The sequence below is a fragment of the Varanus komodoensis genome, unplaced genomic scaffold, assembly GCF_004798865.1.
Source record: "Varanus komodoensis strain SLA01 unplaced genomic scaffold, ASM479886v1 scaffold59_1, whole genome shotgun sequence".
Taxonomy (NCBI): Eukaryota; Metazoa; Chordata; class Lepidosauria; order Squamata; family Varanidae; genus Varanus; species Varanus komodoensis.
Genome location: NW_025336221.1, coordinates 2,824,115 through 2,851,044, shown reverse-complemented (window position 1 = coordinate 2,851,044; position 26,930 = coordinate 2,824,115). Strand labels below are relative to the sequence as shown.

The following is a 26,930-nucleotide window of genomic DNA, read 5'->3' as shown; positions in this document are numbered from 1 at the left end:
AAGTTCAAAGCAATCAAATTCCTTTAATGAGTTGATTTAATTTGAAAGTAATTAAAGTGAATTACATTAAAATAAAGTACATTTGGGAAGGAAGTTGGTACTGATCATTATTTTTAATGACCAACCAAAAATTTTCTGGTCATCATAAGAACAGTAGAGGCTGAGTGGGAAGGCAATTCAACCTCCTCTTGCATAAATGCACTCCCTTAAGATTAAAAACCATCATTTTCCAGGAGCTCTGTTAGAAGACCTGTCTTGAAGAGGCTTGTGTTCAGTAGACAGTTGAATAGCTGATGCTTTATTTAGATGTGAATAGATCTATTCTATAGCTTTGATCAATTTAGTAAAGCACAAATACCCCCAACGAAATGGAATAAAATGTTGTTAAACTAAATCATCACTGCAGTTCCTTCACCTTTGCTAGCTCCTCCTTTGAATGAGGATGTTTGCTCACTCTGGTTCAGCAAATGTGGAAAAGTTTGGAGGTAATATTCTGTGGCTCGGTTTCCTTTGATGAGATTGTACCAGTCTTATTATTGCATTTTTCTAATTTTGATTCACAAATATACAAGCAGGGCAGAGTGGGATCAAATAATTCCAGCAAATGGGCAGCCGGGCCACTCTAGACTGAATGTCCCAGGAGCACAAGTGCCTTCACTGCATACCCAGTTTCACTGAGGTCCAGCTTCTCTGAATATCAGACTGCTAACTGGGCTTTAAATCACCTGCCCCTCAGCTTAGCTTGAGGAGGTCCCCTTCCCCAAGCTCCGAGTATTTAGTTTGAAAGCCTGGGGAAGGATTCTGCTATCAAGAAGTATCAACACTCTATATTTACATGAAGGTTGTAAATAGGGAAAGGACTGAAGGAAACAGGAGAGACAGGGAGCTGGCATATGGCCATGTCAGTTGTTTTTGAAGGCACCTGCTATACTTTCCCCGTTGGTTGCCTTTCTTGCAGTCAATTTCAGATTGCTTGGTAGCATGCATTCTTATTTCTTTCTGTTAAGTGCTCTGTATGCGGATGGTAGTATATCATAATCACCAACCTGCTCTTCTTGGATTTGGAGATTATCTACTGTAGTCTTCCCTAATCTAGTGCCTTCTAGATGACTTCAAATTCAATCAGCCCAGGGAGTATTATGTATAGTTAAGAATCCTGGGAGTTCCCAGGCTGGGGAAAGCTAATCTACTGTGGATATATAGGCTCTTTATCCCAAAAGGAGCAAAATGAATAAACTACCTGGTCTTCAAGGGCTACTTTTATGGCTCCGTTGTGTACTAGCTGGTCACTGACGTTGCTGCCAGAGATGACTTCCAACAGGATATTCTGACTCTTCACTGCACGGATAAAATTGTCTATGCTTGCACCTGAAAGAAAGATGACTTGAGAAAGCAACCAAGAGGACAATGGCAAATCTTAACTTCCAAAGAAAGAGAGAGAGTAAGAGAGAGAGGAGGAGAGAGAACCAAAATAATATCGCTTAAATGTCTTGCACTTTATCTATGAAATGTAATGCAAATCTTTATATTGATGCTTAAATGAAGCATTAAGTTGACTATTAAAGCTTAATCCTTCCTTCTGCACATTCCTCAGAAGAGACTGTCTGGATTGCTGATGCTGTCAGACTCCAAGCCAACTATGTAAAGCAGCAACACATTTTAAAAGATGCATTTGGGTGTTGAGGTACTCTCATTTGTTATACAATCTCTTAAAATGTGTGTGTGGGGGAGAAGCTCTTAATACAAAAGCTTTTGCGTTTTAAAATAAGCACTTCCTCCTTCAATTATTGCCACAATTTTTGGAGTTCTTGTTGTAATTTAAGAATTAATGCAAATACTACTTTCCACAGTCTGCTGCTAGCAGCAGCTCGCTTCATCCAGTACTGCAATGTGGCTGGCCCCAGTTCTCCCCTTCAGTTCTCGACGCAGAGTAACTTTTGTCAGAAGCTACATTTCCCACTTCTCACTTCCAGAACAGACTGCTCTCTCACAACAGCAAGTTATGCTCCAGTGTACATCCAGCAAACTATAACCAGCGAAGAAAGAGTCTGAGCATGCACAGAGCAGTTTGTTGAATCCAAATCAGAAACTACCTCCGAGAACCTTCTGAGCAACCCTGGACCCCGCTGCTCTGGGAGTATCCTTTGTAAACAGCCCTTCTAGTTGATGAGTCATCTCCTGGCACTGTGCCATGGGGTTAAGGGTTATATCAGGCTCATCAGGTTCCTGTCCCAGATCACATCCTGACATTGCAGGCTCTGATGGTTCTCAGGGTCTACCTGAACACCTGGAGCCAGTGGCCTGGAGATATGCCCTTCCACCACTTCCTTCTCCACATCTGGAGGTCCTGTGTCCCAGGGCTCATCCTTCCCATCCAAATGGCCCATGTCACCCTGGCCCTGAAGCAAACAACACTTATATAACTCTACAATTGACCTAGAAGGATCACTAGCTTTGCATAACACAACAACCAATGATAAGCTATGCCTTGCAAACTGAGCCAATCCATTTCATGTCTGCAGAGGGTTCTGAATTGTAGTGCCCTAATCCGGTAGTTACTGAGCCCTTTAACAACTAAAGAATGTCTATATTCTGTTCTGTGCCTTACCTGTATTATTAAGGATTAGAAGTCCACTGGTTCCTATTAAAGTCTGCTTTCCTGGCGCAAAATAAAGGCTAGGATGAAGCTCTGCATAATGTAGATTCAACCAGATACCAAGTGCTATTAACTGAATGAGAAAAGGTGCTAGTATAATTCCAGAAAGAAGTAATCTGTAATTAAGGAGAAAGCAATGAAGCACAGGTGAGAGGTGACATTTGCCAACTGTATTACAATGTGCAATAGGGAAAAGCAGGGTTCTCTCCTTCCCGCTGCCTCTCATGACTCTCTCTACCTTTATAGAACAGCAACCTTCTGGACTGAGTTAAGCTGCACTCAGCCATGCAAAAGCCAAACTGATGCTGCACAGCTGGGCTTGGTAAATAAAAAACACTGTAAAAAAGTAAAGCTGTAGCCGTTGGCAGCAAGTGAAGGTGAGGCAGCAGAGTAATATTTCCAAGGTGAGTTAAATAAAGGGCATTTAGACAGGAGAACATGGATGTGGGAGAAGGCAAAAGCTAAGATGTACTGCCAAAAGGAAAAGCAACCTATTTGCAAAGCTGGAGGAACAGCAACAACTTGATAGGAGCAGAATTACATTTTCAAGAATTTATTTTGGTGGAACTGTTCCCTTCTGATCCTGTCCTTTATGTCCAACTGAAAGGGTGGGGACCTCAAATTAGACAATCAGGCAGAAGCCAAAGAAAGCGTATCCTATTATTTTTGGCTTATAAGCCAACATGACAAGACATAGCTTTTCATGTCAAGATATGATATAATTTTTAACAGCTGTGCATTTCTGAAATGCCCAATTTTAAAAATGTAATTATAGGTCAAGAAGAACAATCTTCACTCAGCGCATGCAACAATTAAATATCACATGCAGTTTGGTCCTCATTCTGAAATCCTTAAAACAGGAGATTTTGGAGAACAAAAAATGAAACAAAGATTTGGCACTCACAGAGCACCCCAGACTTTCTTATCACGCCTGAGATTTAAAAAGTGCATCCTTGCCATGGCACAGACTTGCTGTTTCCAGAGCTCAGTGCCCTTCATTGTTGCTTTTCCAGTGTCTGAGAGCAACAGCACATCTTGTTCCTTTTCCACTTGCTCTCCATAAAGAGCTCCACAATCTAAGAGAATTTGCAGAGGACAAAAGCAAAACTTCAGTATCAGCCTTGGGAGTGTCTGTCCAGCTTTTCCAAACATCTTTCCCTCCCTCCCGTCGTCTCTTGCATCCTCCCAGCTATCACCACTACCACAGTGGTCCATCTCCTGCTCCTGGAAGACCATTCCAGGTTCCTCCCCCTGCTCTGTCAAGATGGGTAAGAGGGGTGGGGATGGGCCCATAGTACTCATTCTGCTACCCCAAGCACCTTGTTTAATAGAAAGTTGGGGTACAGGTCAGCTAACTAAATATATTTATGGTCCCAAACTCCTATTTTAAAGACACGAAAAGCTGAGTCAGTCCAGTGCTCCATCAAGCCTAGTCCAGCTGACACTGACAAGCAGCTGCTCTATGGGGCTCCAGGCTTGGTTTCTTCCCAGCCCTAGAGTCTAGTGCACCCACAACTGGAGTACTGTGTCCAGTTATGGGCTCCACATTATAAGGGAGGCATAGCTAGGCTAGAATCAGTTCAGTGCAGGGTCACAAGAGTGGTAGCCAGGTTGGGCTACTGAGAGATGAAGCTGAGGGAGCTGGGCCTCTTCAGCCTGGAGAAGAGGAGATTCAGAGGGGATCTTATAGCTACATATCGGTATGTGAAGGGGTGTCACATGGTAGAGGGTTGTGGCTGGTTTTCCCCTGTGGTGGAGGAAAGGACGTGGTTCAAAGGGGCAATGCTCAAGGAACCAGGTTTTAGGTTGGATGTCAGGAAGTACTTCCTGATGGTTAGGACCCCTGGGATATGGAATGGGCTTCCACAGGAGGTGGTGGAGGCCCCATCAGTGAGGGCATTCAAGGAAAGATTGGATAACCACATGTTGGGTATTACCATGAAGGGATCAGACTAGCTGGCTTGGGAGACCCCTGCTGACTCGCTATGTTTCTATCTGGAGATGTCAAAAATGAACTTCTGCATACAAAACATGGGCTCTGCCACTGAGCACTTTTCCCAGGTACAGCAGGAAGCACTGCAGCAACGCACATTGTTTGCAACCATACTTCACCTTCTGTGCCAATGGTTTCATCTCCCTCCAGCCTCAGGAAGACGTCTTCCAGAGTTGTCATGGTCACCCCGTAGTTCACAATTCCCAGGTCTGTTTGGCCATCCATGTCGCTGAACAAATCTGCATGATGGGGGAGAGGAGCCCATATGCAAAGCTGTGATGTGTCCTTCTACTTGAAGATAAGGACTTCATATCAAAGCAAGAGCCTTCTGAAAATCTATTCTAAGCAGAGTAATATATTAGGAGAGGCTTGCCTGGGGCTTGTTTTCATATACTTTTTCTTTCAGGCATGATTTTTCCACCAGGCTTTAAAAATGACTTATTTGGTTTTAACATGCCATATTTTGTTATGTTTTGCTACTTCGTCCAGAGTATTATTGTGTCTAAAATAGTGTTACCCAATCCTTTGATATGGCTGTTATGCATTACAAAATGTTTCTGCTGTTATTGGCTGGTGTTCTGAACAGTGATTGTAATGAATTTTGATACGGAGGTTTGCCAAAGTACTTTGGTAATTGAGCAACTGATAAATGGAGTAAGTTAATCAAATCTAACTCATCAGACACGAAAGATGGTAGCAATGATCATATTTAAATTGATAATTACCTGGAAATTTATTCAGATTTTCTAAGGGCAGTGTATAACTCAGCTCATTTTCACGTTGTCCAGATAATTTAGCAGCTGGGATATATAGTTGGACCAGGGATGTAATTCTCTCAGAGTCACAAAGTTCATTTACATGCAACCTGTCCATATTAAAAATGCATTTAGATACCAGTGACCAAGTTTGCACTCATTTATTTATAATATCCTCTGAATAAGATATCCAAAACGTAGTACCAGCTAACAAATATTATTCCAAAATTGTCAAATGTTGCTTTCAGACAGAATCCTTCTTGAGGGTGCAATTCATTTTCAATTTCTTGCTTTTAGTACAGAATTGCAATATACCTTCCACACTGCAGAAAATGTTTCATTATTTTCTTATACTATACTATCTCACCATCTCCAGCACACACACATAGGCAAAGCAGTACAGGTTGCAGCAAAAGCTGCATTTATTTGTTTGTTTGTCTGACTCTCTGGCACTTCTTCTCTTTGCCAGCAATTTTCTCCTCTTGCTTCTTTATTCTTAGTGTCATGAGTACATGTGAACTTTTGCACATTCCACCACAGTCTGAGGCCTGAATGGCAGGAACGCATGAAAGCATTTTCTGTGGTGGAAACCAGGATATAGAACTCCCTAACCTAGTTGGTTCATGTGTTTCCTTCTTTGTTAATGTTCTGCCATCAATGTCATGTCTTGCTGTTCCATCAAGCTTTCAATTTTGTTTGTCCTGTTCTGCAGTGGTTTTTGCTTGTCATCTGTTGCCTCTTAGAATATTGCTTTTTCTTTTCGATTTGATAACTTTTATTTTAATTATTGAGTTATTTTTAGTTACATAATCTGCATTTCATTTTGGAAATGAAAGGGAAGGGCGCATAATCATCCAATTATTACATGCAATAATATCTATGGATGCACAGATGATATGAAATAAACTTTGCCACTACAGAACAGGTAAATACACAACAGTGACAAATTCAGAATACCTCAAATGATAACCAATGCCCCATTTTTTCTTCAGGAACAAAGATGAGCCAACACATGTCAATCTGCCACGTGAAATAAATGCTTTCCGGTCTGGACAAAACAAAAAGATAGCTCATTCAGCACTAAGAAACTCTTTGTCAAATGTCATCTGTCAAGGAGAAGTATCGGAAGAGAAGGTACATTGGCTGGATACTCAAAATGGAAATGCAAAAACAAACCAAAACAAAACGCAGAAGAGGGCAGCCTGGTATCGGATGTAATGCCTCATGTCCGTATGCATATAAGCTGTGCAAGAATCCCAACAGGTCTGACAACTGAGACTATCTTTGGGGTAGGTTCAGCCAGCACAATGAAGTAGTCAGAGTAGAAGCCGAGTGTCCCTGCATTACATCTCTGGCCCACTCAGTGATTAAGTGAGCTCCCTGGGTGGCCGCGGACAAACTGCCCTCTCCTCAGGCTAGCCCACCTCGCCAGTCTGTCCAAAATGCTCCCCTGAACATGAAGCAAAATCAGGATCCTGACATACAGGGCCAAGCTTACCTAAAACAATGACTTAAAAGGGTGCACTGTAGGATGCAGAACTTCCTGCAAAGCGTGATTGCAGGGATTCCTCCATCTTAATTATCCTTGTGTTAATATTTACAAGAGAATGAAAAACAAGGACTGAATGGTTGATGTTTTGCGGGGCACAAGGGAAGGATCAGAAACCAAGCAAAGATTGCCAAAACCACTGGATTGGGTGGGACTGGAGATCAATGGGCTTGGAACAAAGCAAGAAGACTGGGCAAAATAGCAGCATCTGGAGTCCATTAAACTCCTGGACAGGGAAGCAGCAGTTACACAGGTACTATATCTCCAGGTGCAGACATTATTGATCTTCTTAGGTAGCAGCATCATTCAAGGTACCCTAGATAATTATTTAAGTGGTAGGCAAGAATGTTTATGGTTGGCCCTGAGCTCACAGAATAATGAGCACTTGGATCCACAGTGAAAGACATGAAGGGATCCAGTACCTGGTGGATAGAGTAGTAAGATGCCTCTCTGCATGTAATTGCGCCACCCTTGATCAAAGGACCTCAAAAGCTACCGGAAGGATGGAATAGAGTAGGAGAGGCATCTTTGTCTCTTTGTACCTATATTATTTATACCTATAAACAGGAGAAACTCCACTCACCAGCAAGAATATCTGCTTCGTCCATGAACTGAGTGGTGAACAGAGTTACCCGGCCTGCCTTGCGCTCGTTCAAGAGGGCCCACACCAGGTGTCTAGAATAGGGATCCAGCCCTGCAGTGGGCTCATCGAGTAACAAGACCTGCAGGCAGGAACAGGGTTGCATGTTTAAATTCAACCACCTTAATAATTAGCAGTTAACATTCAGCTTTGACATGCATTATTTTTCTTTATGATCAGGCAATTCTGTGGCTTTAAAATTAAATTATTTCATCTAGTATTTTGCAACTGAAGCTAATTCTGTGCAAATCTTATCATGTTTTACCTGTGGGTCTCCTAAGAAAGTAATCCCAAGGGACAATTTCCGCTTCTGTCCTCCACTTAATCGATTAGCTTGGGTGTCCTGAATGGCCCCGATATCCAAGAGGGTCAGTATGTTTTGCACCTGCAAAGTGTATAAATGCACATTTCAAGCATAGGGATGATGGATCAATTGAATTTCTTCTGATCTTACCTTTCTTTCTTTTGCTTGGTTGAAAGATACAGGCTATGTATATCAATGTATCTTCTATACATTGAATGTTACTAAGATAGCATGAAGTCTCAAATATTTACAAGACTAGCCTATCCCTTATAGTGACATTGTTTGCATAATCAGATTTCCCTGGGGTATTTCAGCATCTGCTTGATTAGTTTCCTGTTCTTCCCAATCTGCACTCTTTTTCTGATGAGCAATGCAACACAATGATTATCTTCCCATTTGGACGGGCAAGGCAGTATTGGTTCATCTACTGGAAGAATGGTCAAAGGGGCCCATCCCTGCCTTTCTGCATCACTCACCCTGAATTTCCTGGGCTGCACAGTTGCACTGACCTGTCCTCATTTACAAAGTGCTTCCAAAACATTTTAAATGCTGCAAATCAGCTGTTGAGGAAAAACAACTGGGACTCAATTAAGCGCCCTCTTCCTTGCCTCAGATGGGCAGCAGGATTTTAATCTGCATTGATCGCTTATATTTTTACCATCATAAGCCCTCCAATGTATTTTTCTTCAAACATGGACTTTTCCTTCATGTTTTAATTTAAATGTTATTCCTGCAATCAACTCTAAGTGCACTCATTAAAAAGAAGAATAGTAGCCAAATATTCAGATTTGTTTTCCATGGAATTGTTATGACTGGCACAAGAACTTACCAGCCACTTTTGTCTTTTCGATACACTACAGCAGGGGTCATCAAACTTTTTGAACAGGGGGCCAGTTGACAGGTGCCAGTGGTGGCCACGGACTGCCGAGGCAGTGCCGGGGGGGGGGCAAACATTCATGTGGGGGCAAGGCAAAGACTGGGGGGAGGGGCGTGGGGGGAGGGGCGTGGGGGGAGGTGCCAGCTTGCTGGCTGGGAGATCATTTTCTCCAACTGAGTCCAAAACGATCTCCCCGTGAGCAAGCTGCTGCTGGGTGAGGTACTGACTTGCTCATGAGGAGAGCATTTTCTCCAATTGAGTCCATAACGATCTCCTCGCAAGCAAGCCGCACATGTGCCCAGTGAGTGCAAAACCTGTGGGGCGGGCCGGTTGAAAGGGCATGGCGGGCCGGATCCGGCCTGCGGGCCTTAGTTTGAGAACCCATGCGCTACAGGATGGTAACGGTGAACGCAGTGCCCTGTTGATGCTGAATCTACGCCTAATCTCATTTCACGAAGATCCCATCAAGGTACAGCTCTCTCCACGTCCCACATTACTTGCTACTATCACAGATGGCAAGGCTTGTCACAGGATATCCAGCATTCACGTTGTTTTCCTGCAACAACTCCTAGTGCTTTTAGTGGGTGTTGCTTGCTTGATTACATTTGCCATCACTTGGTAACAGGTTAGGAGGAGCAGGAAAGGAGATGTGTGCAGGGAAAGGTGCCCTTATTTTTTGGGTTTGCTTGTAACCTAATTAACTATGTGCCAGGGCAAAGGAAAGGAAAGGGGGGGATTTTCTGCTTCTCCTGCTTCAACTGCATAGAAAACCCCAGGTTGTTAATGATTTAATGCAGTTTTCTCTTTATTACATCCCCAAATGAAAGAGAACATGTGCCATGCAAAATAAATGTGTTTCATTATTTCAAAACTCTATATTTCACCACTGGTCTTATTTTATGAGTATGCAGCTAAGTCTTTCTTTTACATTCTTTTGGGTTTTGGTTCTGCTTTGCTTTTTCAGTTCGTGTAATAGACAAGACTTAAATATAATGTGTACTAAAAATAAACATTTGGATTATCAGGCTCACAGCACAGGAAAGTGAGGCTGTCCATAACCACCGCTAACACCCCCCCACAAATCTGAAGTTTATTTATTTAGAATTTTTATTTTATTTAGAATATTTTTATACTGTTCATCAGCTGAAAGGCTCTCTGAAACAGTTTACAATAGATAGTTTATGGGCATCCTATTCATGGCAGGAGGAACACAGAGGAAGGTCAACTCTGTGACCTTCCTGTCATGCAAAACACAAGAGAAGGAGCACAAGGCAAGGAGACTGAGGCAGCACCAGGATACTTTGCATGCTGGTGGAGCCCATCTCCTCCCCTCTCTGACTCTAGAAGCCCACCTTCAAGGTCCCTCTTGCATCCTCAGTGCTGTAACAGGTGTGGTTCTTTACATGCCCCCTGCAAGGGTAGAGGAAGGACACTCCAAATTCAGAGTTCCAGCCCCAATCTTGAAGCAAGTTTTCAAGGTCAAAGCTGAGATTCTGAATTACCCTATGGCCACCTAAACTATCTATAATGTCCATCGGATTGTTCTCTCAGTACCAAAAAGCTCAATCTTATGCAAATCCAGTTGCAATCAATGGGGACTACCCTCAGGTAAGGTTGCCTAGAATTACAGCCAATGTCAAGTCTAATATGCATGTCCCCAATAAAAAGGGGAAAGCATATTTAAATAAATCCTACGGCAAATACTAAACTGGCAAGATAAAATAGGATAAAAGCTTCCTTATTCTCAAAAGGTTGAAAATAAAGATGTTCCTAGAGCAATTCTCAATTTTATATAACACTATGCCCACAACCTTTGGTGGATATGCAGTTACAATATTCAGTTGCCATTTGAAAAACAAAAACAAACAGTTGTATCTAAGGCCATTGATTTCAAAGCAAGTAACCTTCTCTGGATTAGGGTGACTATAAATGCTAACAGAACATAAGAATGTTTGCCCCTAACATGCAGCTTGTTTACAAGAAATAGATGCATAGCATAGATTACTGTGATATATTACTGCTCACTAAATATACACCTACCTCTTTATCTACGTCTTTGGATGGAATACCCTTGATTTTAGCAAAGGTCTTTAAATTTTCTTTCACTGTTAAAAATTCAAATTGAATGTTGAATTGCGGGCACACACCAAGCATTTCCCTAATCTGTTTCATATCTTCCCTTTTAGATATATTGTATGTGCAGATGGTCGTAGAACCTGCATATATAAAAGAAAGTGATGGAGTTCAACTACTGATAATTCAGACATTTTCTTTGGGTTGGATCCAGAGGTTTATTCTGTTGCTGGGGTCAGATTCAAGTGGAGTCCCATTGAGAACGCTCCTGCTGCCAGAAAGAGTGTGCATGAGCAAGCGGGAGAGAGAGAGAGAGAGAGAGAGAGAGAGAGAGAGAGAGAGAGAGAGAGGATTTCCGATCATTTGACTTTCATTTGCATTCCACATCCCAACTACCTTCCCCTAGTATTCCAAGGATATCCCAACCATCCAGAACAGATTTGCAGGATACACAATGGGAATCAGAGGCAAGCCAAGCTGGCACTGAACAACAGTAAATAAGGAGTCCTTGTCCTACCTGTGCAGATCCTAGAGCAGGGGTCTCAAACTCGCGGCCCGCGGGACACTTGCCGGGATGGGCGGGGCACGGGGGAGGGGCCCTGCGGCCTTCAAAGCGCTGGCAGCGCCCGAGCTGGCCTCCGGGAGCAACGCGGGATGAGCGGCCCACCACCACTGCTTGATGCGGCCCAGCCTCACCCAGACTCTACTTCCAGCGGCCCCCAGGTAAGTTGAGTTTGAGACCCCTGTCCTAGAAGTATCCGGTGGGTCACTGTGGGGAACTGGCTGCTGCCCTAATTTGCCTTTCTGTGCTGAACCAACAAGGAGCCTGCCGAAACAGGTTTGGGATTGGCTGGCAGCCTAGTTTACCGGAAAGCCTCGATTCTTACCATCGGATGGCTGGGAAAGTCCACTGAGAATGTTCAGCAGGGTAGTTTTCCCAGCTCCACTGTGACCAAGCACTGCAGTGATCTGGCCTTCGTAAATATTCAGCGACAAGCCTAGTATACAAGAAACTCTGTTAGCTCTGAAAGGTACAAGAGACCCGGAGGCTGCAGTCCCACGCATTCTTATGAAGCAGTCCTGTATAGGTTTACTGGGACCTACTTAGAAGAATTCCTTCTAAGTCAGCTTTTCAATTCTTTATGCTTATATGTGTGTTGGTAAAACGCCTCAAAAAGCAATCATTATGTGTGTAATAGGTACAAATAATGAGCGTGTTCAATTGATGATAACAGTATGCAAACAGAAATCTTGATGCAATTGTTTAGCCTCTTTTTTGTATGACAGGGTAATAGATGTAGAAGGAGACTGTGCGGATGGATCTACATCCACACATCAGACTTAGCTTTCTGTAGAGTAATGTCTTCACATTCAGGCTTTCCCCTGAAGCACGCCATAGTGAGTGCACTGAGCATGAGGCAGGGTCAAGGAAATGAGTCACCTCAGAGTGAGGACCAGTGGTGTGGTTTTGCAGCTCCTTTCTGTTTATGATGCTTGACCATGCAATTCACATGACCTGCTTTTGTATACAGATTAGTTTCATGTGTGGTATTGTCACAGCATGTGAATGCACATGCAAATCAGTATGAAAAATGCATCCTCCAAAAAATGTTCTTGCTGTGATACCATAGGCACTCCCTTCAAATTAGTGCTATTTGCAGTGCTCCTGATGCACATCAATATTATGGGAGTAGGGGCAAGATTAAAGAAAATAAATGATCTCTGTGGAAGCAATTTTAGGCACCTTCCTGGTTGAAAAGGAATTTGGAAGTAGCCAAACATGGGATTGATAAAGAGACAGAAGAGGGGAAATCTATTCACTGCCAAAACCCACAGATCCCTAGCTATCACATATAAACTCACTGGGGATGGTTAAGGCAGAAAAAAGCTTGCCCGGAAGTTGGAACAGACAACCCTGAGTGATAAAGGAATGGAAAAAACCTGTGAAAGACAGGTATTTAACAGGAACATAATCCTGGCAGGCAGACCACTATGCTCTAAGGCAGTGTTTCCTCAAACTTCTTTAGCCCCAGCTCCTTTAAAAACTGTTCTTTTTTATCCCCTAAACCAATGTAGCCTCTCAAACCCAAGCCCCAGGTCCACGTCATGAGAGGCAGTAACAGGACACATAAGGGATTGCCAGGGTTGGGCCAAGTATGGCGTGGCCTTGTGCCAGAGGACTGCTACGGCAGCCACGAAGGCCATCCTGGGTCACCCTGAAACGACCTGGCAAAAGGGCCTCTGGTGACGTTGCAACAGGCCCAGCAAGCTGGCAGCGGGTAGCATTTCGCTACAGAAATCCAAACAAGATACAAAAGACTGATCAAACAAGAAATGACCATGGCAATGTTAACGGACTAAGAGACAGAACAGTGAAGTCCAAAATAGGAGTCTTGAACACAGCCGGCTTGGGCAATAAAACAGAAGAAATTGTAGAAATAATGGGAAAAAGAGGGATCGAGATAATGGGACAAGCCGATATAAGACGCAAAGGACATAGTAAGAAAGTTCACAAACAGTACTTGTTTATTTACTCAGGAGGGACAACTTCAAAGAATGGAGTGGGCTTTTGGTACAGCCAAACATAGCACAATGCATACTAGACATCAATAACTATTTGGGCAGGATAATAATATTGAAAATCAAGAGATGAGAGCAAATTGAAACATATGCACAATAATAAGCCCCATGCAATGATAGCTACACTGAAGAGCAAAAGGATGAGTTCTTTGATGAATTATCTGAGGTGACAGAGGAAGTGGAAGCTAACAGTACACTGCGCATAATGGGAGATTTCAACTGCCGAGAGGGTACTAACAGAAGAGAGTATGAACAGTTTGTTGGCTCTCATGTTGCCAAGAACAGTGAAAGGAACAAGAATGGGCAAAGGATCCTGGATTTATGCAGCCAACACCATCTTTTTATCACTAGCACTCCTTCTGAACACTAAGACTCACAACGTTATTCATGGTATAAATGAAATGACATCACCATTCGAAGTAAGATTGATAACATATTAACAGGAGTTAAAAGAAGATCCAGAATACTCGATGCCAAAGCAATCCCCAATGGACTCTGTGGCCCCAGTCAAAAGACTGTAAACAGCAAGAAATGATAAATCTAATATGAACAGAAGACTAAACAAAAACTATGAATTAATTAAGATAGCAAAACTTACACAAGAAGCAATAACAGAACAACAACAACAAAAAGTGGAGACAGCATTTAACCAGCTATCACCAGAGGTAGGGAACGTGGAGGACAAATGGAAGGAATACAGAACCACCCTGCTTAATATTGCAGAAGAATTAGGAGGAAAAGAGAAAAGTGGGAAAGAATGGAATGGGACCAAACACTCTGCATAGTGGTGTGAAGAAGTTAAAGAAGCAGTACAGTTGAAAAAAGCATTATATCAACGTTGGATAAAATCCAGGAAAGAAGACGATTATATGAACTATAGATTGCAGTGCAGAAATACCAACAGAATAATCAAGAAAGCAAAACAAGAATCCTGGGACTGCATTGGAAAATTATTAGCCGATTATGAGAGAACAGCCTGCAGAAAGTTTTTCAGGGTAGTCAAATGTATACAGAAGAGAGAGAATTACAATCCCACTGAAATAATCAATGACAAGAATGGAAGACCACTAATAGAACCCTCAGAAGTAATAGAAAGTGGAGGGAACACTTCAAAGAACTCTTCAACCCCCTAGGAGAGTATTAGGAGGAAGCAAAACAAGACTACAAAACAATAGCACTAGAGCCAGAAATATTAATTGTAGAAGTAGTAAGAGTTGTTAAACAGTCACCTAAACACAAAGCAGCTGGAATAAACAGGTTACCAAGAGAAGTAATTCAAGCAGCAGAGGAAAGCAGCATCAGATGGCTACATAAAATCTTTAATGCAGCATGGACACAATTAACTGCACCTACTGATTGGCAACAATCAATAATAATATCACTCTGGAAAAACAAAGGGAGAAAGCAAGAATGTACACAATACCAAGGCATCTCACTCCTGAGCCCTGCAGAGAAAATGTATGCCAAGATAACAGAAACAACATTGAGACCAGTCATAGAATCAGAACTTGCAGAAGAACAGACGGGTTTCAGAAGATATAGAAGCTGCAAAGATGCAATTTTTACACTTCAACAACTAATAGAATTGAATATGGAATACAGTAAGAATCTCTTTGTTGCATTTGTAGAACAAGAGAAAGCATTAATAGAGTTGATAGGAAATGGCTATAGTAAACAATGACCCAATATGGAGTAAGTGAACATTGTATTAGAGTATGCAAAAGCTTATATAGCAATTGCAGAAGTGTAGTTAAAACAAACCAAGGAATATCGGAACCCTTCATGATAACATCTGGAGTAAAACAAGGATGTATATTATTGCCACTTTTATTTTTCACCTACATTGATAGCATAAGCAAAAAAGCCAAGCCCAAAAATGGAAATAACATCAACAAACTATTCTTTGGAGAAGATCAGGCACTGATGGTAAGTACAGCTAAGGAGCTGCAACAGCATCTTACCTCCATGAACCAAGAATGCAAGGCAAACAATATGAGAATCAGTAAAGAGAAGACTGAAGTAATGGCAGATGGAAGGGAAAAACATACCCTAAATATAGCAGTAGAGGGAACAAGCATAAAACAAGAGTCTGTGTTCAAATATCTAGAAACAACATTCACAGAAGATGGTAAAATGGACGAAGAGTTTAACATATGATGCAGTAAGGCAAACCAAGTATTGGGACAGATCGCTCCTCTCCTACAACACAATGCACCAATCAGTACAAAGAAGCATTTCATACAAAGCATACTCATCCCCACCCTATGCTACCAGGGTCAAACATGGACACTTACAACAAAACATAAATGAAAGTTAGGCACCATGGAAATGAGATGTTTGAGGAAAGCTGCTAGAGTGACCGTAAGGGATAAAATCAGGAATGAGATTATAAGGGAAAATTGAAATAGAACCAATCCCTAACTATATACAAAGACAGCAAATAAAGTAGTTTGCTCATCTGGAGAGAATGTCTTGGGAATCCATACCATTCAAGGAATTCATAAAAAGAGCGCAAGACAGACTCAGAGGAAGATTGAGAGACAACATCAAAGACACACTACGACAGCATCACATAACAATGGTTGATGCTACCTGAAGTGCAAGGGCCAGAGTTTTGTATCACCCTGGACACCCAAAGCCGAAGAAGAGGAAGAGGAAGAGGAACCCAATGTCAACTTCCTTGTTGGTAGGTGGGCATGTAGAATCCACACACAGAGCTCCAAGCATCCAATCTTGTGTATGTGTGAATTTGTCCACAAGGATCTCCTCACTGGAACAGTAATCCAATATTGTCTTTAGAAAGGTCTATGACAGAGCATAGTCAGTCAGCTCCTTGGCACCAGGCAAAAGAGCTGTGTGAGCCAGAAACTCAAATATAGTTCTTTTTTACGGCTTCCACAGTCATCATTATAGCAGCTTTGGTGGTAGGAATGCACAGCACTGTGCAAATTTTGCCCTGTAGGTTGTGAAACTTTTCTCAGGAGAAGCTCTGAATGACTAGTTTGCAGTAGTTGGTACTTTCCTACAGTTCTTTACCAGATGAATAAGGGTAATGTAAACTACTTGAAGGAAGATTCAAATAACACCATGATTTAACAGATCTGAGGAAGAAGTTATATACTCAGGTACTTTATTAGCATTATCTCACAGGCAGAAAGCAGTGATAAGATAAAAAGCAGTAATGTATTTTCAAGTGGGATACACATACACACACACACAGAAATGCACCTTCCTTCCTTCCTTCCTTCCTTCCTTCCTTTCTTTGGAAGGAAGGAAGGAAGGAAGGGAGGGGAGAATACAATTAAAGGCGTCTCACCTCTCAGAGCTTCTGTTTCCATTTTCTTTACCTTATATGTTTTTTTAATATTGTTTATCCTAAAAGATTGGGAAGGAATTAATTATTAGTACATTGCCGGATTCTAGTCACAATTCTCACAATTACCCCAAAGTATCATTTGCATAGGAAAAGGGTCCTGCCTGTACCGACCTGCAGCCAGTTCATATTCAGGCCATATTTATCTTTTGGAACGTCATGCAAATATTCAACAATGAATATAATTTGCTCCAATTTTCGTTGAACTTGGTGGACCATTATTTCCATTATACATTCACATCCATGCACGTGAACACTAATCTAACGAGAGAAATATGTTTTGTTTACCTAATGGCTTCCTTCCCATCAAACTCAGGAGGCACAGGCTCAGCATTGTCACTGAAAATATTGCCATGGTTTTGTTCATTTGTAGGAGCATCCCAAGTATAGCTGCTTCCTGATCTACGCCAGTAGGACTTCTTTAGGAAAAATGTGGCAGGATAGGGCACTCCATATTTGTCTAACAGGAATATAAGAAACACATGGTAAAGCTTTGGTAGAGCAAGAACAGGCTCATTTGTTGCAGTTGGCACTGAACATGTGACCAGCTTCCAAAGTATCCACCTTCCTGGTTCCTCCATAGTGCAGTCTCACTGAACACTGAGGCATGAGCAGGAATGATACTGTAAGTTATTTAAGGGTCAGTGATTCCAAGAGCTGATAGACTGGTGGAGAAGAGAAGTTGCCTTACTTGGCCATAACTGGGTAGATGCTTTGAGCACGTTCAAACAACACAAAAACCTGTTGAGGCTGCCTCGCCATGGTGGGTTGCCGTGTCATCCAAATGTAGACCACTTCCCACAGAACAGCATTTTTTAAAGCTATCCTGACAACTATGGCTTGTGTAGTGGTTGTTCATACCATGATGGGTTGTGTCACCAAAAAACAGGGAAGCTCTCCTCCCTATCCCCTGAAATGCCCCTAACCTATTACTTTTGCATCAGCTGTGGAGGGGAGGTGCTCCAAGTGCAGAGTTCTAGCTCCAAGACTGGAATTGTGTTCCAACGTCTGAACTGAAACTCCAAAAAACCCCAACCCCTGTCTGGGACACTAGATACTGTCTGCAGAGCCATAGGATTGCCCTGCTCATTGTGTATATGATGATGCTCAGTAACAACCACAATAACAACAGCAACTTGATGAAAGCAGGGCTACAAGCTAATGGCTGAAGTTGTAATTGGCATGTCTTAGAAACATGCCCACAGTGTCTGTATTTGAACTATATATTGGTATCTGGGGGCTTAAACTGATAATATAAGCTAATAAAACTACAAAAAGTGCTCCTCATGCTGGTTCAGCTTTGTTATTTCCCCAAAGTGGCATCTTTTCCTTTAAGAGGCTTGCTAACTTACAGAAGACAATTGTTAAACCATAAACTGAAGATAAGGATGTGGAATCCATAGAAAAGCAATCTTCTAGGTAACAGTTATTTGTTTGCTTACCAGGTACGACTTTGTCAAAATAGATGGTCAGCAGCACATATAAAACACTGTCAAAAATTAGGACATACACGTAACGTTCATACATTAGGTCAGACAAATAGAAGTATCTTCCATAATTTTGAAAACGAGCAACCTGTGTAAAAAGAGGAAGTGTTAGTTCTCATGAGTCAAAGCTAGATGGGGAAATCAAAAGTTTGGAAGGTAATGAATCCTTTAGTAAGTAACTGTTGTTCAGACTATAACCTGTGGTAACCTGTGAAGTATGGCTCACAGTCCCATGAAGGAGAAGACAAGATCTAACCAAGGCGAGCACCTTTGTGCCCATAAAGAGATTTCTATAAATTCATTCTCAGAGCAAAAACAGTGGCAGCTGGGATGTGTTTGCGTTTTCATATGGACTCCGGCATGCTTATCACCAGTTTCACAAACAACATTGAGTGTGGCATTTCCAATCCCAAATAAAGCATAGCACTCTACCTTTGAGATTGCAGCCCCAAAAGCAAATGGACAGCAGAGGCTCAAAATCCATTCCAAAGCTGCTGGAAGCAGGTTAATCAATGTAAGCAAGCTGAGAGCTCCAAAAGAAAAAATGAGGACAAAGACTGCAAAGCAAGTGGTTTTGGGCTTCTTTAGGAGAGCGCTGATCATAAAACAGAAGCATATCTGGAAAAGAGGAAACTCTTTTAGTTTAGCACTTTCACTTCTAACTGAAAAGGCATAATAAATTGACTAAAGTAACTGAACAGCACTCATTCCACAACCCTACAACCTACATGACTTTTTCCTACATGGGCATATACAAGCGGAGGAAACAGAGTGTCTACCTACACGCCTGTACGTACATCATCATATGTTAAGGCAATATAAATGTGTATTCTGTCACATGAATATGCACTGGAAACCTACATCCAATCCAAGATGGTTAACTGTCCAATATTTCAGTCTGATACAATTGCAATTTGATGGGTTATCAATATTTAGGACAGACAAGCACCCCATTTTCACCCTGAAAGGGGACAGAGCCTTGCACACCCCATGCAAACCTGCACAAGGCCTTGGGGCATTTGCACACATTGCAGGGGCAATGCCATTCTCGTAGCAGCAGCCCCTTTTTGTGGAGGGAACTGGGTTCAAAATAGATGAGGGTGGAGAGAAGAGCCAGTATGGCCTGGGGGATAGTGTTGGACTGAGGACCTGGAAGGCCAAGTTCCTAATCCTGCTAGGCCAGGAAAGTGACTAGGTGACTTGGGCCAGTCACTCAATCTCACCCCAATCTACCTCACTGGGTTATACAGAGGATAAAAAGAAAGGATCAAATGGAGCTATGCAAGCCACCTTGTGTTCTTCACAAGAGGGAAAAATTGGGATATAAATGCAATGTAAATATACTAAAAAGCAGCAGCATGCCAGGACCTCAAAATGGGGCCTGGTGCGAGCCACTTGTTTCCTGAAAGGAAAGAGAAAGCAACTGGTAGGCTACTTGATCTGAAAACAAGGAAGTAGGATTTATTTAACAGGGTGGGGGAAAAAAAAGAAGCTACACATGCCCAACTTAATGCATTTGTTAAACTGCTCTATCACCTTTTGTCTGAACTGGTCCTCAAGGCGGAATACTAAAATGTATGTAATACAGTTAAAAGCTGTTAAAGCCTAGAACAGTGAGCATGAATTAAAATAAGCTGTAAAAGGTAAAGGTAAAGGTTTCCCCTTGACATTAAGTCCAGTCATGCCTGACTCTAGGGGGCGGTGCTCATCTCCATTTCCTAGCTGAGGGAGCCAGCGTTTGTCTGCAGACAGTCTCCGTGGTCATGTGGCCAGCATGACTATACACCAAAGTGCACGGAACGTTGTTACCTGCCCACCAAAGTGGTACCTTTTCATATACTTGCATTTGCATGCTTTCGAACTGCAAGGTTGGCAGGAGCTGGGACGGAGCAACGGGAACTCACTCCATTGTGCAGATTCGAACCGGTGACCTTTCGATCAACCAGCCCAGCAGCACAGCTGTTTAAACCACTGTGCCACCTGCAGTCCCCATATAATATAATATAATATATAATATAATATTAAATAGCTTAAAATAAGCTGTAGCAAATGACAAATAACACAAAAACTTGACTTTACATGAAAGTGTCTTCTCTACAGTAGGTAGAAGATAACCATTCTTGGGAGATTAACCCACTGTAATTATTCATTTAACATATCACCAAGTTTTAGACAGTCATATTCAATCCTGAATGAAGTATTTTGAAAGGTGATAAAATGAAGGACACAGACTTACAGAGCTTATACCATAACAGAAGAACAGAAGAAATAGGGCTGAAAAACTGCTCATTTCAAAAATCAAATTCTTCAGAAGAAGTCCTAACATGCAGGATACAAGTAGAACGAATACAGCATACAGCAAACCCCAGGACAGCCTGCAAATGAAAATGTGTTGTTACACTTTTTGACAATTTTGAGACTGATGCTGAGCAAACATATCCAGGTGACACCAGACTGGGGAAGGCTGCTTTAGGGCCATGCCACCCCCCTCCACTCCTTGCCTGCAGAAGCCACTTCTGTGGAAGATGAGCAAGGAAATGCCCAACAAAATGTCATCACCACTTAGGTAAATATGTTTAAACATTAAGGGGGACAGGAGAGTATGGGGCTGCTGCTGAAAATGGTAACCTCGTGACTAGTTTTTGCCAAATAGTGCAATTCACTGTCATTGCCATGACTGGATTATTTATTTATGTATTTATTTATTAAATTTGTTTGAAACCTGCCCATTAGCAATGCATTTTCTAGGCAGCCATTACAGTCTAAAAACAAACAACATTGTCAAAATGCAATTAAAATCTCATAATAAACAACGTAAAGTCACAATCAAATAATTAAATAAAAATGAAACATACATTAATATATGCACTGATGCAAATAGTCCAGGTGGTGCCAAAGGAAAGTTTTTTGCCAGGTGATTCCCAAACTTAACAAGGTAGGTGCCTGGCAAATCTCCAGCAGTATAATGTTCCATAATTTGGATGCCCCCACAGAAAAGGCCCTTCTCTTTACAACCTCCCGCTTAGCCTCTTCAGGGAGAAGAACTCATAGGAGGGCTCCAGCTGAAGATCTTAAACAATGGGCAGGAACATATGGAGTAAGGTGCTCACTAAGATACTGTGGTCCCAAGCCGTTTAGGGCTTTGTATGTCATAGTCAAAGCCTTGAATTCAGCCCAGAAAGGAACAGGCAACCTGTGCAGGCGACAGACAACCAGTGTAATGTGCTCTTAAGAACCGGTCCTCATCAATAGCTGCACTGCCCTCTTCTGAATCATTTGAAAAATCTGGACTGTCTTCCAGGCAAGCCCCAGATATAGTGCATTGAGGTAGTCCAGTCCGGAAGTTACGAGTGCACGAATGCCTGTGGCAAGACTATGCCCATCTAAGTAAGAATGGAGATTGTAAATGAGCTGAAGCTGATAAAAGGTGCTCCTGCCAAGCTAGTCCACCTGGGCAACCAGGGAGAGCTCAGGGTCAAGGAGAACCCCCAGATTACGGACCTTGTCCTTTAGGTGGAGTGCAACCCCATCCAGGGCAGGTTTGCAATCTCCCAGTCCAAATGTGGGTTGACTCACCAACGGTACTTCTGTTTCATCAGGATTGAGCTTGAGTATATTGGCCCTCATCCAACCCATTACTGAGTCCAGACACCACCACTCCTGGGTCAGATGAAAATGAGAGGCGGAGCTGAAAATCATCAGCATATTGATGACACTTCAGCCAAAACCTCCTGATGACCTCACCCAGCGGTTTCATGTGGATGTTGAAAAAAACGGGGAATTACAGTAATACTCTAGAAAACAAACAAGCTTAGATGTGCTGAATTCATAACATGCCTTCCCCAGCTTTTTCTTATAGGAAGGTGCGTCTCGTAGCTCACCAGAATGCCGTGTCTCGTAGCCCCATTGTCTTCATCACTTCCTTTAATTTCCTTTTCTCCCGTGAAACATTTTGTGACAAGAAGTACATAAGTGGAGAAAAGCACAGTGACAAAACCAAAAAGAACACACAGCTTTCAAGGTCAGTTGTAGGTGTTAAAGGAGGTGATTTCATACGAACACCACTCAGTGATTTCATTTCATCCCAAACAGAATGATGGGTAATACGCTGGAAAAATAAACAGGTTTTTGTTTTATAGATAGCAAGATAGATACTTTCATTTTCCACAGTGGTAAAGCACACACATATACACACAAGCCTCAGCACTAACACTGGTACAAGAACCTTGAACTAGTGTTCTCGTTTTATAACTTGGGATCAAAAACCAAGACCTCTGCAGCATATCACAATGTGGTATGCACAATGTGGTATATATGATTATATAACCCTGCATGACAAGAAAATGGGAACTATCACATTATTCTATAAAACTTATAGGAATGTGCCTAGCATGGCCACCGGATTTCTATTTAATCATGGGGGTGGGGGGAATGCAGAAGTTTAGAACCCGAAAACTTGCAGGGGAAAATTGCAAGTGTCCTTCTTTATCCCCCATCCTGACCTGCTGCTGGAGGTGCTCTCTGCCCCCCCTGCTGGTGAGTGCTGCCTGACACCCGCCATCACCATGTCTGCCCCCCGCCCCCGGGTGATTGTGCTCGCACTCACTGCGCATTTCGGAGGCTGTGCCAGGCAAGGACATGAGTGCGGGGCCACACCAGGTGGGCAAGATGGGCATCTCAGCCAGGTGATGGGTAGGTGGGTGAGCAGCCAGGTGGTGGACATGGCGGTGGGTGGCTGGGAGTTCAAGAGCGCACACTGGGAGGGAGCAGAGGGAACGCCAGGGCAGCCAACCAGTGCTGTGTCTGCCAGTAACTCAGCCATTGCCAGGTGAACGGGGCAGCAGAAAATCGTGGCTGGAGTGACCGCAGCTGCTCTTGCCCCTGAACTTGCTGGCTGAAATGGGGGAACTGGGGAATAGCATTGCAACTGGCTTCACACAGAACGAGAAGGAATGCTGAAGCACGGGCAGCTTAGAACTGATTGTTGGTTCTCTGTAGTGATTCATGATAACCAATAAGCCATGTTTCATCATGTTTCCAGTATTCACACATGAGGATGAGCCATTCCTGCCAAGGCTTGTTATGTGTGAATACAGCCACATGCTCGTAACATTTTGTGAATGAGGTGGCTAAGCACATGTAACTGATAAAACAGCATATTCCTTTCCCATTTACCTCTGCCTATACTTCCCTCCCTTGACCAGTTGTTTCCAGTGTCAAACTTGAGATTGTATGCTATACAAACAAAATAAATTCAACAATAAAAAGAAAGTGCTGCATTAGGCTATTTAAAAATCATTTAAGCATGGCAGTCTGGGAAGTCATGGGCATTTTTGGACTTTTTCTGTCTAAACATGATTAAGCTTTTACCCTTAGAAATAGAAACATAAGCTTTTGGATGGAATCCTAACCAATTTACAACAAAAGGTTTTTAAATATTAATGTTTGAACTGATAAAAGTTTGATTAGGTAGTATGGGGTTACAGCAACACACATTTGTATCTTTAACACTTTCATTGTAAATATTTTTTCGAATAAAAAAAAACCATTTTAAAAATCTGCCAGCTTAGGATCAGAGTTAAAGTTACCCCATGTTGGCTCAAGCTCCGCAACACCAGGAAACTGGAAGCTGATGCCTTAACAGACATTATCACTATGCTACTACAGTTGCAAGCTGCTTTTCCTCTCTCCAACCATCACCAGCCACAAGCTGTTCTTAGCAAAACTCCTCGTTGTTTATACACGTAAATCACTCAGTCACGTCTCTGAGCATGCACAAAGTGGTTTCTTGAGCCCAACCTAGTGGTCACTTATCAAAACTCTCCTTATGAGCATTGCCTGTGACACAACCCTCAGGGAGGAGCACAGGGAAAGCACGCATGCCTTTTCTGCACACACTTGTCAACCAATTGGTCTTCTCACAGTGTGCTCCATGGCTGAGGGGGGACTAGAACCCAAATCTCCTCACTGCCAGTCCTGTACTCTTCACCACTATACCACACTGGCTCTCATGTCCTATAATCAGTGATGGCATTTGCAATGTCATCACTGGAGGGTGACTACCCGGAGAAGGGCCTTCTCTGTGGTGGCACCCCAATTGTGGAATTCGCTCCCCGGAGAGGTTTGCCTGGCACTGGCACTTTATTCTTTTCAGCACCAGGCCAAACCCTTTTTATTTTCCCAATGTTTTAAGACCTGACTGTTTTAATGGGGGTTTTATGATTGCTAAATTTTAGGACGCTGAGTTTTAATTTTAATTTTTTCCCCTTTTCAAACATTTTGTATTGTTAAACCATCCTGAGACTAATGGGATGGTCTACAAAAGTTATAAACAAACAAACAAACAAACAAACGTCATAAATTGCACCCAAATTAACTTTGGTTTCAGTATGGAGTGCTTCTGCTCATTTTTAGAGCCACTCCACACTATTTCCCTTCCACTTTGCTTCTGACCCACTGCCCACAACAGTCTATCAACATCATGGGCCTAATAAACAAGTCCATTTCCTGTTGGCCTATTTTTGTGGGGGTTAGAGGGTAGAGGTTTCCACTGAAATGCTTCCCCCCCCCTTTTTTTTTCTTTACTCCTGCCTATATTGAGATTCCCCTGAGGTCTTCTCTTATGCATAGATGGTATTGACAAGAAACCACTGACAAAGTCAAAAAGAAACAAAATATGAAAGACTGGTAAAAGATAAAAATGCAGCATGCTTCAGTGATAATGCATAAGCTACATGTCAAAAGCACACATTAAGGTAAAAACCAGGGTAAGTTTGGACTTTTCAAAAACCCCTGAAGTTCTCAGATTGTTGTGATACTTTTTTCATTGAAGGTCAGTATTTTTTTCCCTGTTCCAGCTTGATATTGAAGTAATGAGATGAGATAAAATCTGGAGATCTTGCCCACAATTTCAGCTGTATTCCTAACAGAAGCAGGTTGCTTACCTGTAACTGATAGTCTTCGAGTGGCCATCTGTGCATTCACACGTATGGGTGCTGCGCCTGCGCAGTGCCTAGGTTGGAAGATTAGAAAGCTAACGGTTTTTGGCGGGAAAACTCCGCTCCCCTCCCCCTCCATAGTATATATAGGGTGGAGTGTCCGCCATTTTCTCAGTCTTGAAGATCGATCGTTCGCCCCCTTGTGGGCGAAAAATATACATCATAGCAAGTGTACTCGGTACCATGAATATTAAAGTATGGTACCGATGAAGACAGCCACTCTCCGACACTGAGCGGGACTGGCAGGTGGGTTGTGTGAATGCACAGATGGCCACTTGAAGAACATCAGTTACAGGTAAGCAACCTGCTTTTCTTCGTCGTGGCCTCTGTGCCTCACACATATGGGTGATTAGCAAGCTTACCAGACTCGGAGGAGGGAGGTGTCGTTAGCGAAGAACAGCTGAGAGAACTGCTCTGCCAAAGGAGCAATCCTGTCTGGCACGTATATCAAGCCGATAATGCTTGGTGAAAGTGCACGGAGCAGCCCAAGTTGCACCTCTGCAGATATCTTGAATCGGAACTCCCGCGGTGAAGGCAGATGGAGCCGCTGCTGCTCGCATAGAATGACCCCTCGGAGAGACAGGTAAGTCGATCTTTGCTAACTGATATGCCAGCACGATAGTCTAGACAATCCATTTTGACAGTCTTTGTGACATGACTGGAGAGTCTGTGTCGTGTTCAGAATACTTTACGAAGAGTCTATTTTAGAACATCTAAAGGACTAAAGGACTCAGTACGAGATCTGTAAAATGCCAAACGGCGTCAAACATAGAGAGTGTGAAGGGATCTTTCAATCGGATTCGATTGTAAAACAATCTTCTGATTCTTATGGAATGGTGTAGCAACTTTAGGTAAGAATGTCGAATCCATTCGAAGAATGACCTTTTCCTTATGAAAGTTTAAGTATGGTAGATCTATTCAAAGAGCAAAAAGTTCACTGGCTCTTTGGGCTGACATGACAGCTACAAGAAAGGCAGTCTTCCAAGAAACTAGGCGTAAATCAGTCGTCACCAGAGGCTCAAACGGGGGTCTAGTACGCGCTTGCAGTACTACGGAAAGACTCCATGTCGGCATAACAGGACGAATGGAAGGGTGAAGGTTTTGCAGTCCCTTGATGAAACGTCTGACCATAGGTTGTGAAAAAACAGATGAGCCTTGTATAGTACTGCAGCAATGCGATATGGCGGCCACGTAAACTTTTATAGATGACGGTTTAAGTCCCGAATGATGCAATTCCAAAAGAAATTGTAGAATGTTCTCACCGGAAGCCAGTCCAGGAGTAAAGGAAAGGCATTCAGCAAAAGATGAGAATCTAGTCCATTTTGCCGCACAAGATCGACGCGTTGATGGTCTTAGATTAGAGCAGATTCAAGAATTGATTGAATGTCTGGATCCAGAACAGTCAGTCCTGAAGCAATTCCTGTCGGTCCTGAGGAGGGACAGAGGTGTACTGTTCCGTGAGCTGGGTTCACCGATGCTTGGGATGTTGTCGGTACCGAGTCAGTACTGAAAATCAGCAGATGCGCCAAGCTGTCAGTTTTAGAGAAGTCAAGTCCGGGTGTCAGATCACCCCGTTCTGTTAACAGATGAGGAATTACTGGGAGACGAAGAAATATGCCGTCTGACAGTCGGAGAAGAGTGGTGA

General features: G+C 42.7%; 1 protein-coding gene across 2 annotated transcripts in view; it reads right to left on the bottom strand.

Annotated features, from left to right (window-relative positions):
* LOC123033118 (ATP-binding cassette sub-family A member 10-like) overlaps positions 1–26,930 on the bottom strand; it is a 75,463-nt gene that overhangs the window by 31,871 nt on the left and 16,662 nt on the right. For both annotated transcript variants that reach the window (XM_044449546.1, XM_044449547.1), the window contains 16 exons: positions 22,169–22,395; positions 20,524–20,662; positions 18,720–18,905; positions 18,243–18,375; positions 17,089–17,260; positions 16,744–16,802; positions 11,735–11,845; positions 10,815–10,990; positions 7,859–7,978; positions 7,537–7,675; positions 6,362–6,452; positions 5,375–5,514; positions 4,769–4,888; positions 3,561–3,732; positions 2,609–2,772; positions 1,241–1,368 (listed from right to left, as the gene is read on the bottom strand). In XM_044449546.1, the coding sequence (XP_044305481.1) occupies positions 1,241–1,368; positions 2,609–2,772; positions 3,561–3,732; positions 4,769–4,888; positions 5,375–5,514; positions 6,362–6,452; positions 7,537–7,675; positions 7,859–7,978; positions 10,815–10,990; positions 11,735–11,845; positions 16,744–16,802; positions 17,089–17,260; positions 18,243–18,375; positions 18,720–18,905; positions 20,524–20,662; positions 22,169–22,395 (2,277 nt within the window). The remainder of the gene's footprint in view (positions 1–1,240; positions 1,369–2,608; positions 2,773–3,560; positions 3,733–4,768; positions 4,889–5,374; positions 5,515–6,361; positions 6,453–7,536; positions 7,676–7,858; positions 7,979–10,814; positions 10,991–11,734; positions 11,846–16,743; positions 16,803–17,088; positions 17,261–18,242; positions 18,376–18,719; positions 18,906–20,523; positions 20,663–22,168; positions 22,396–26,930) is intronic.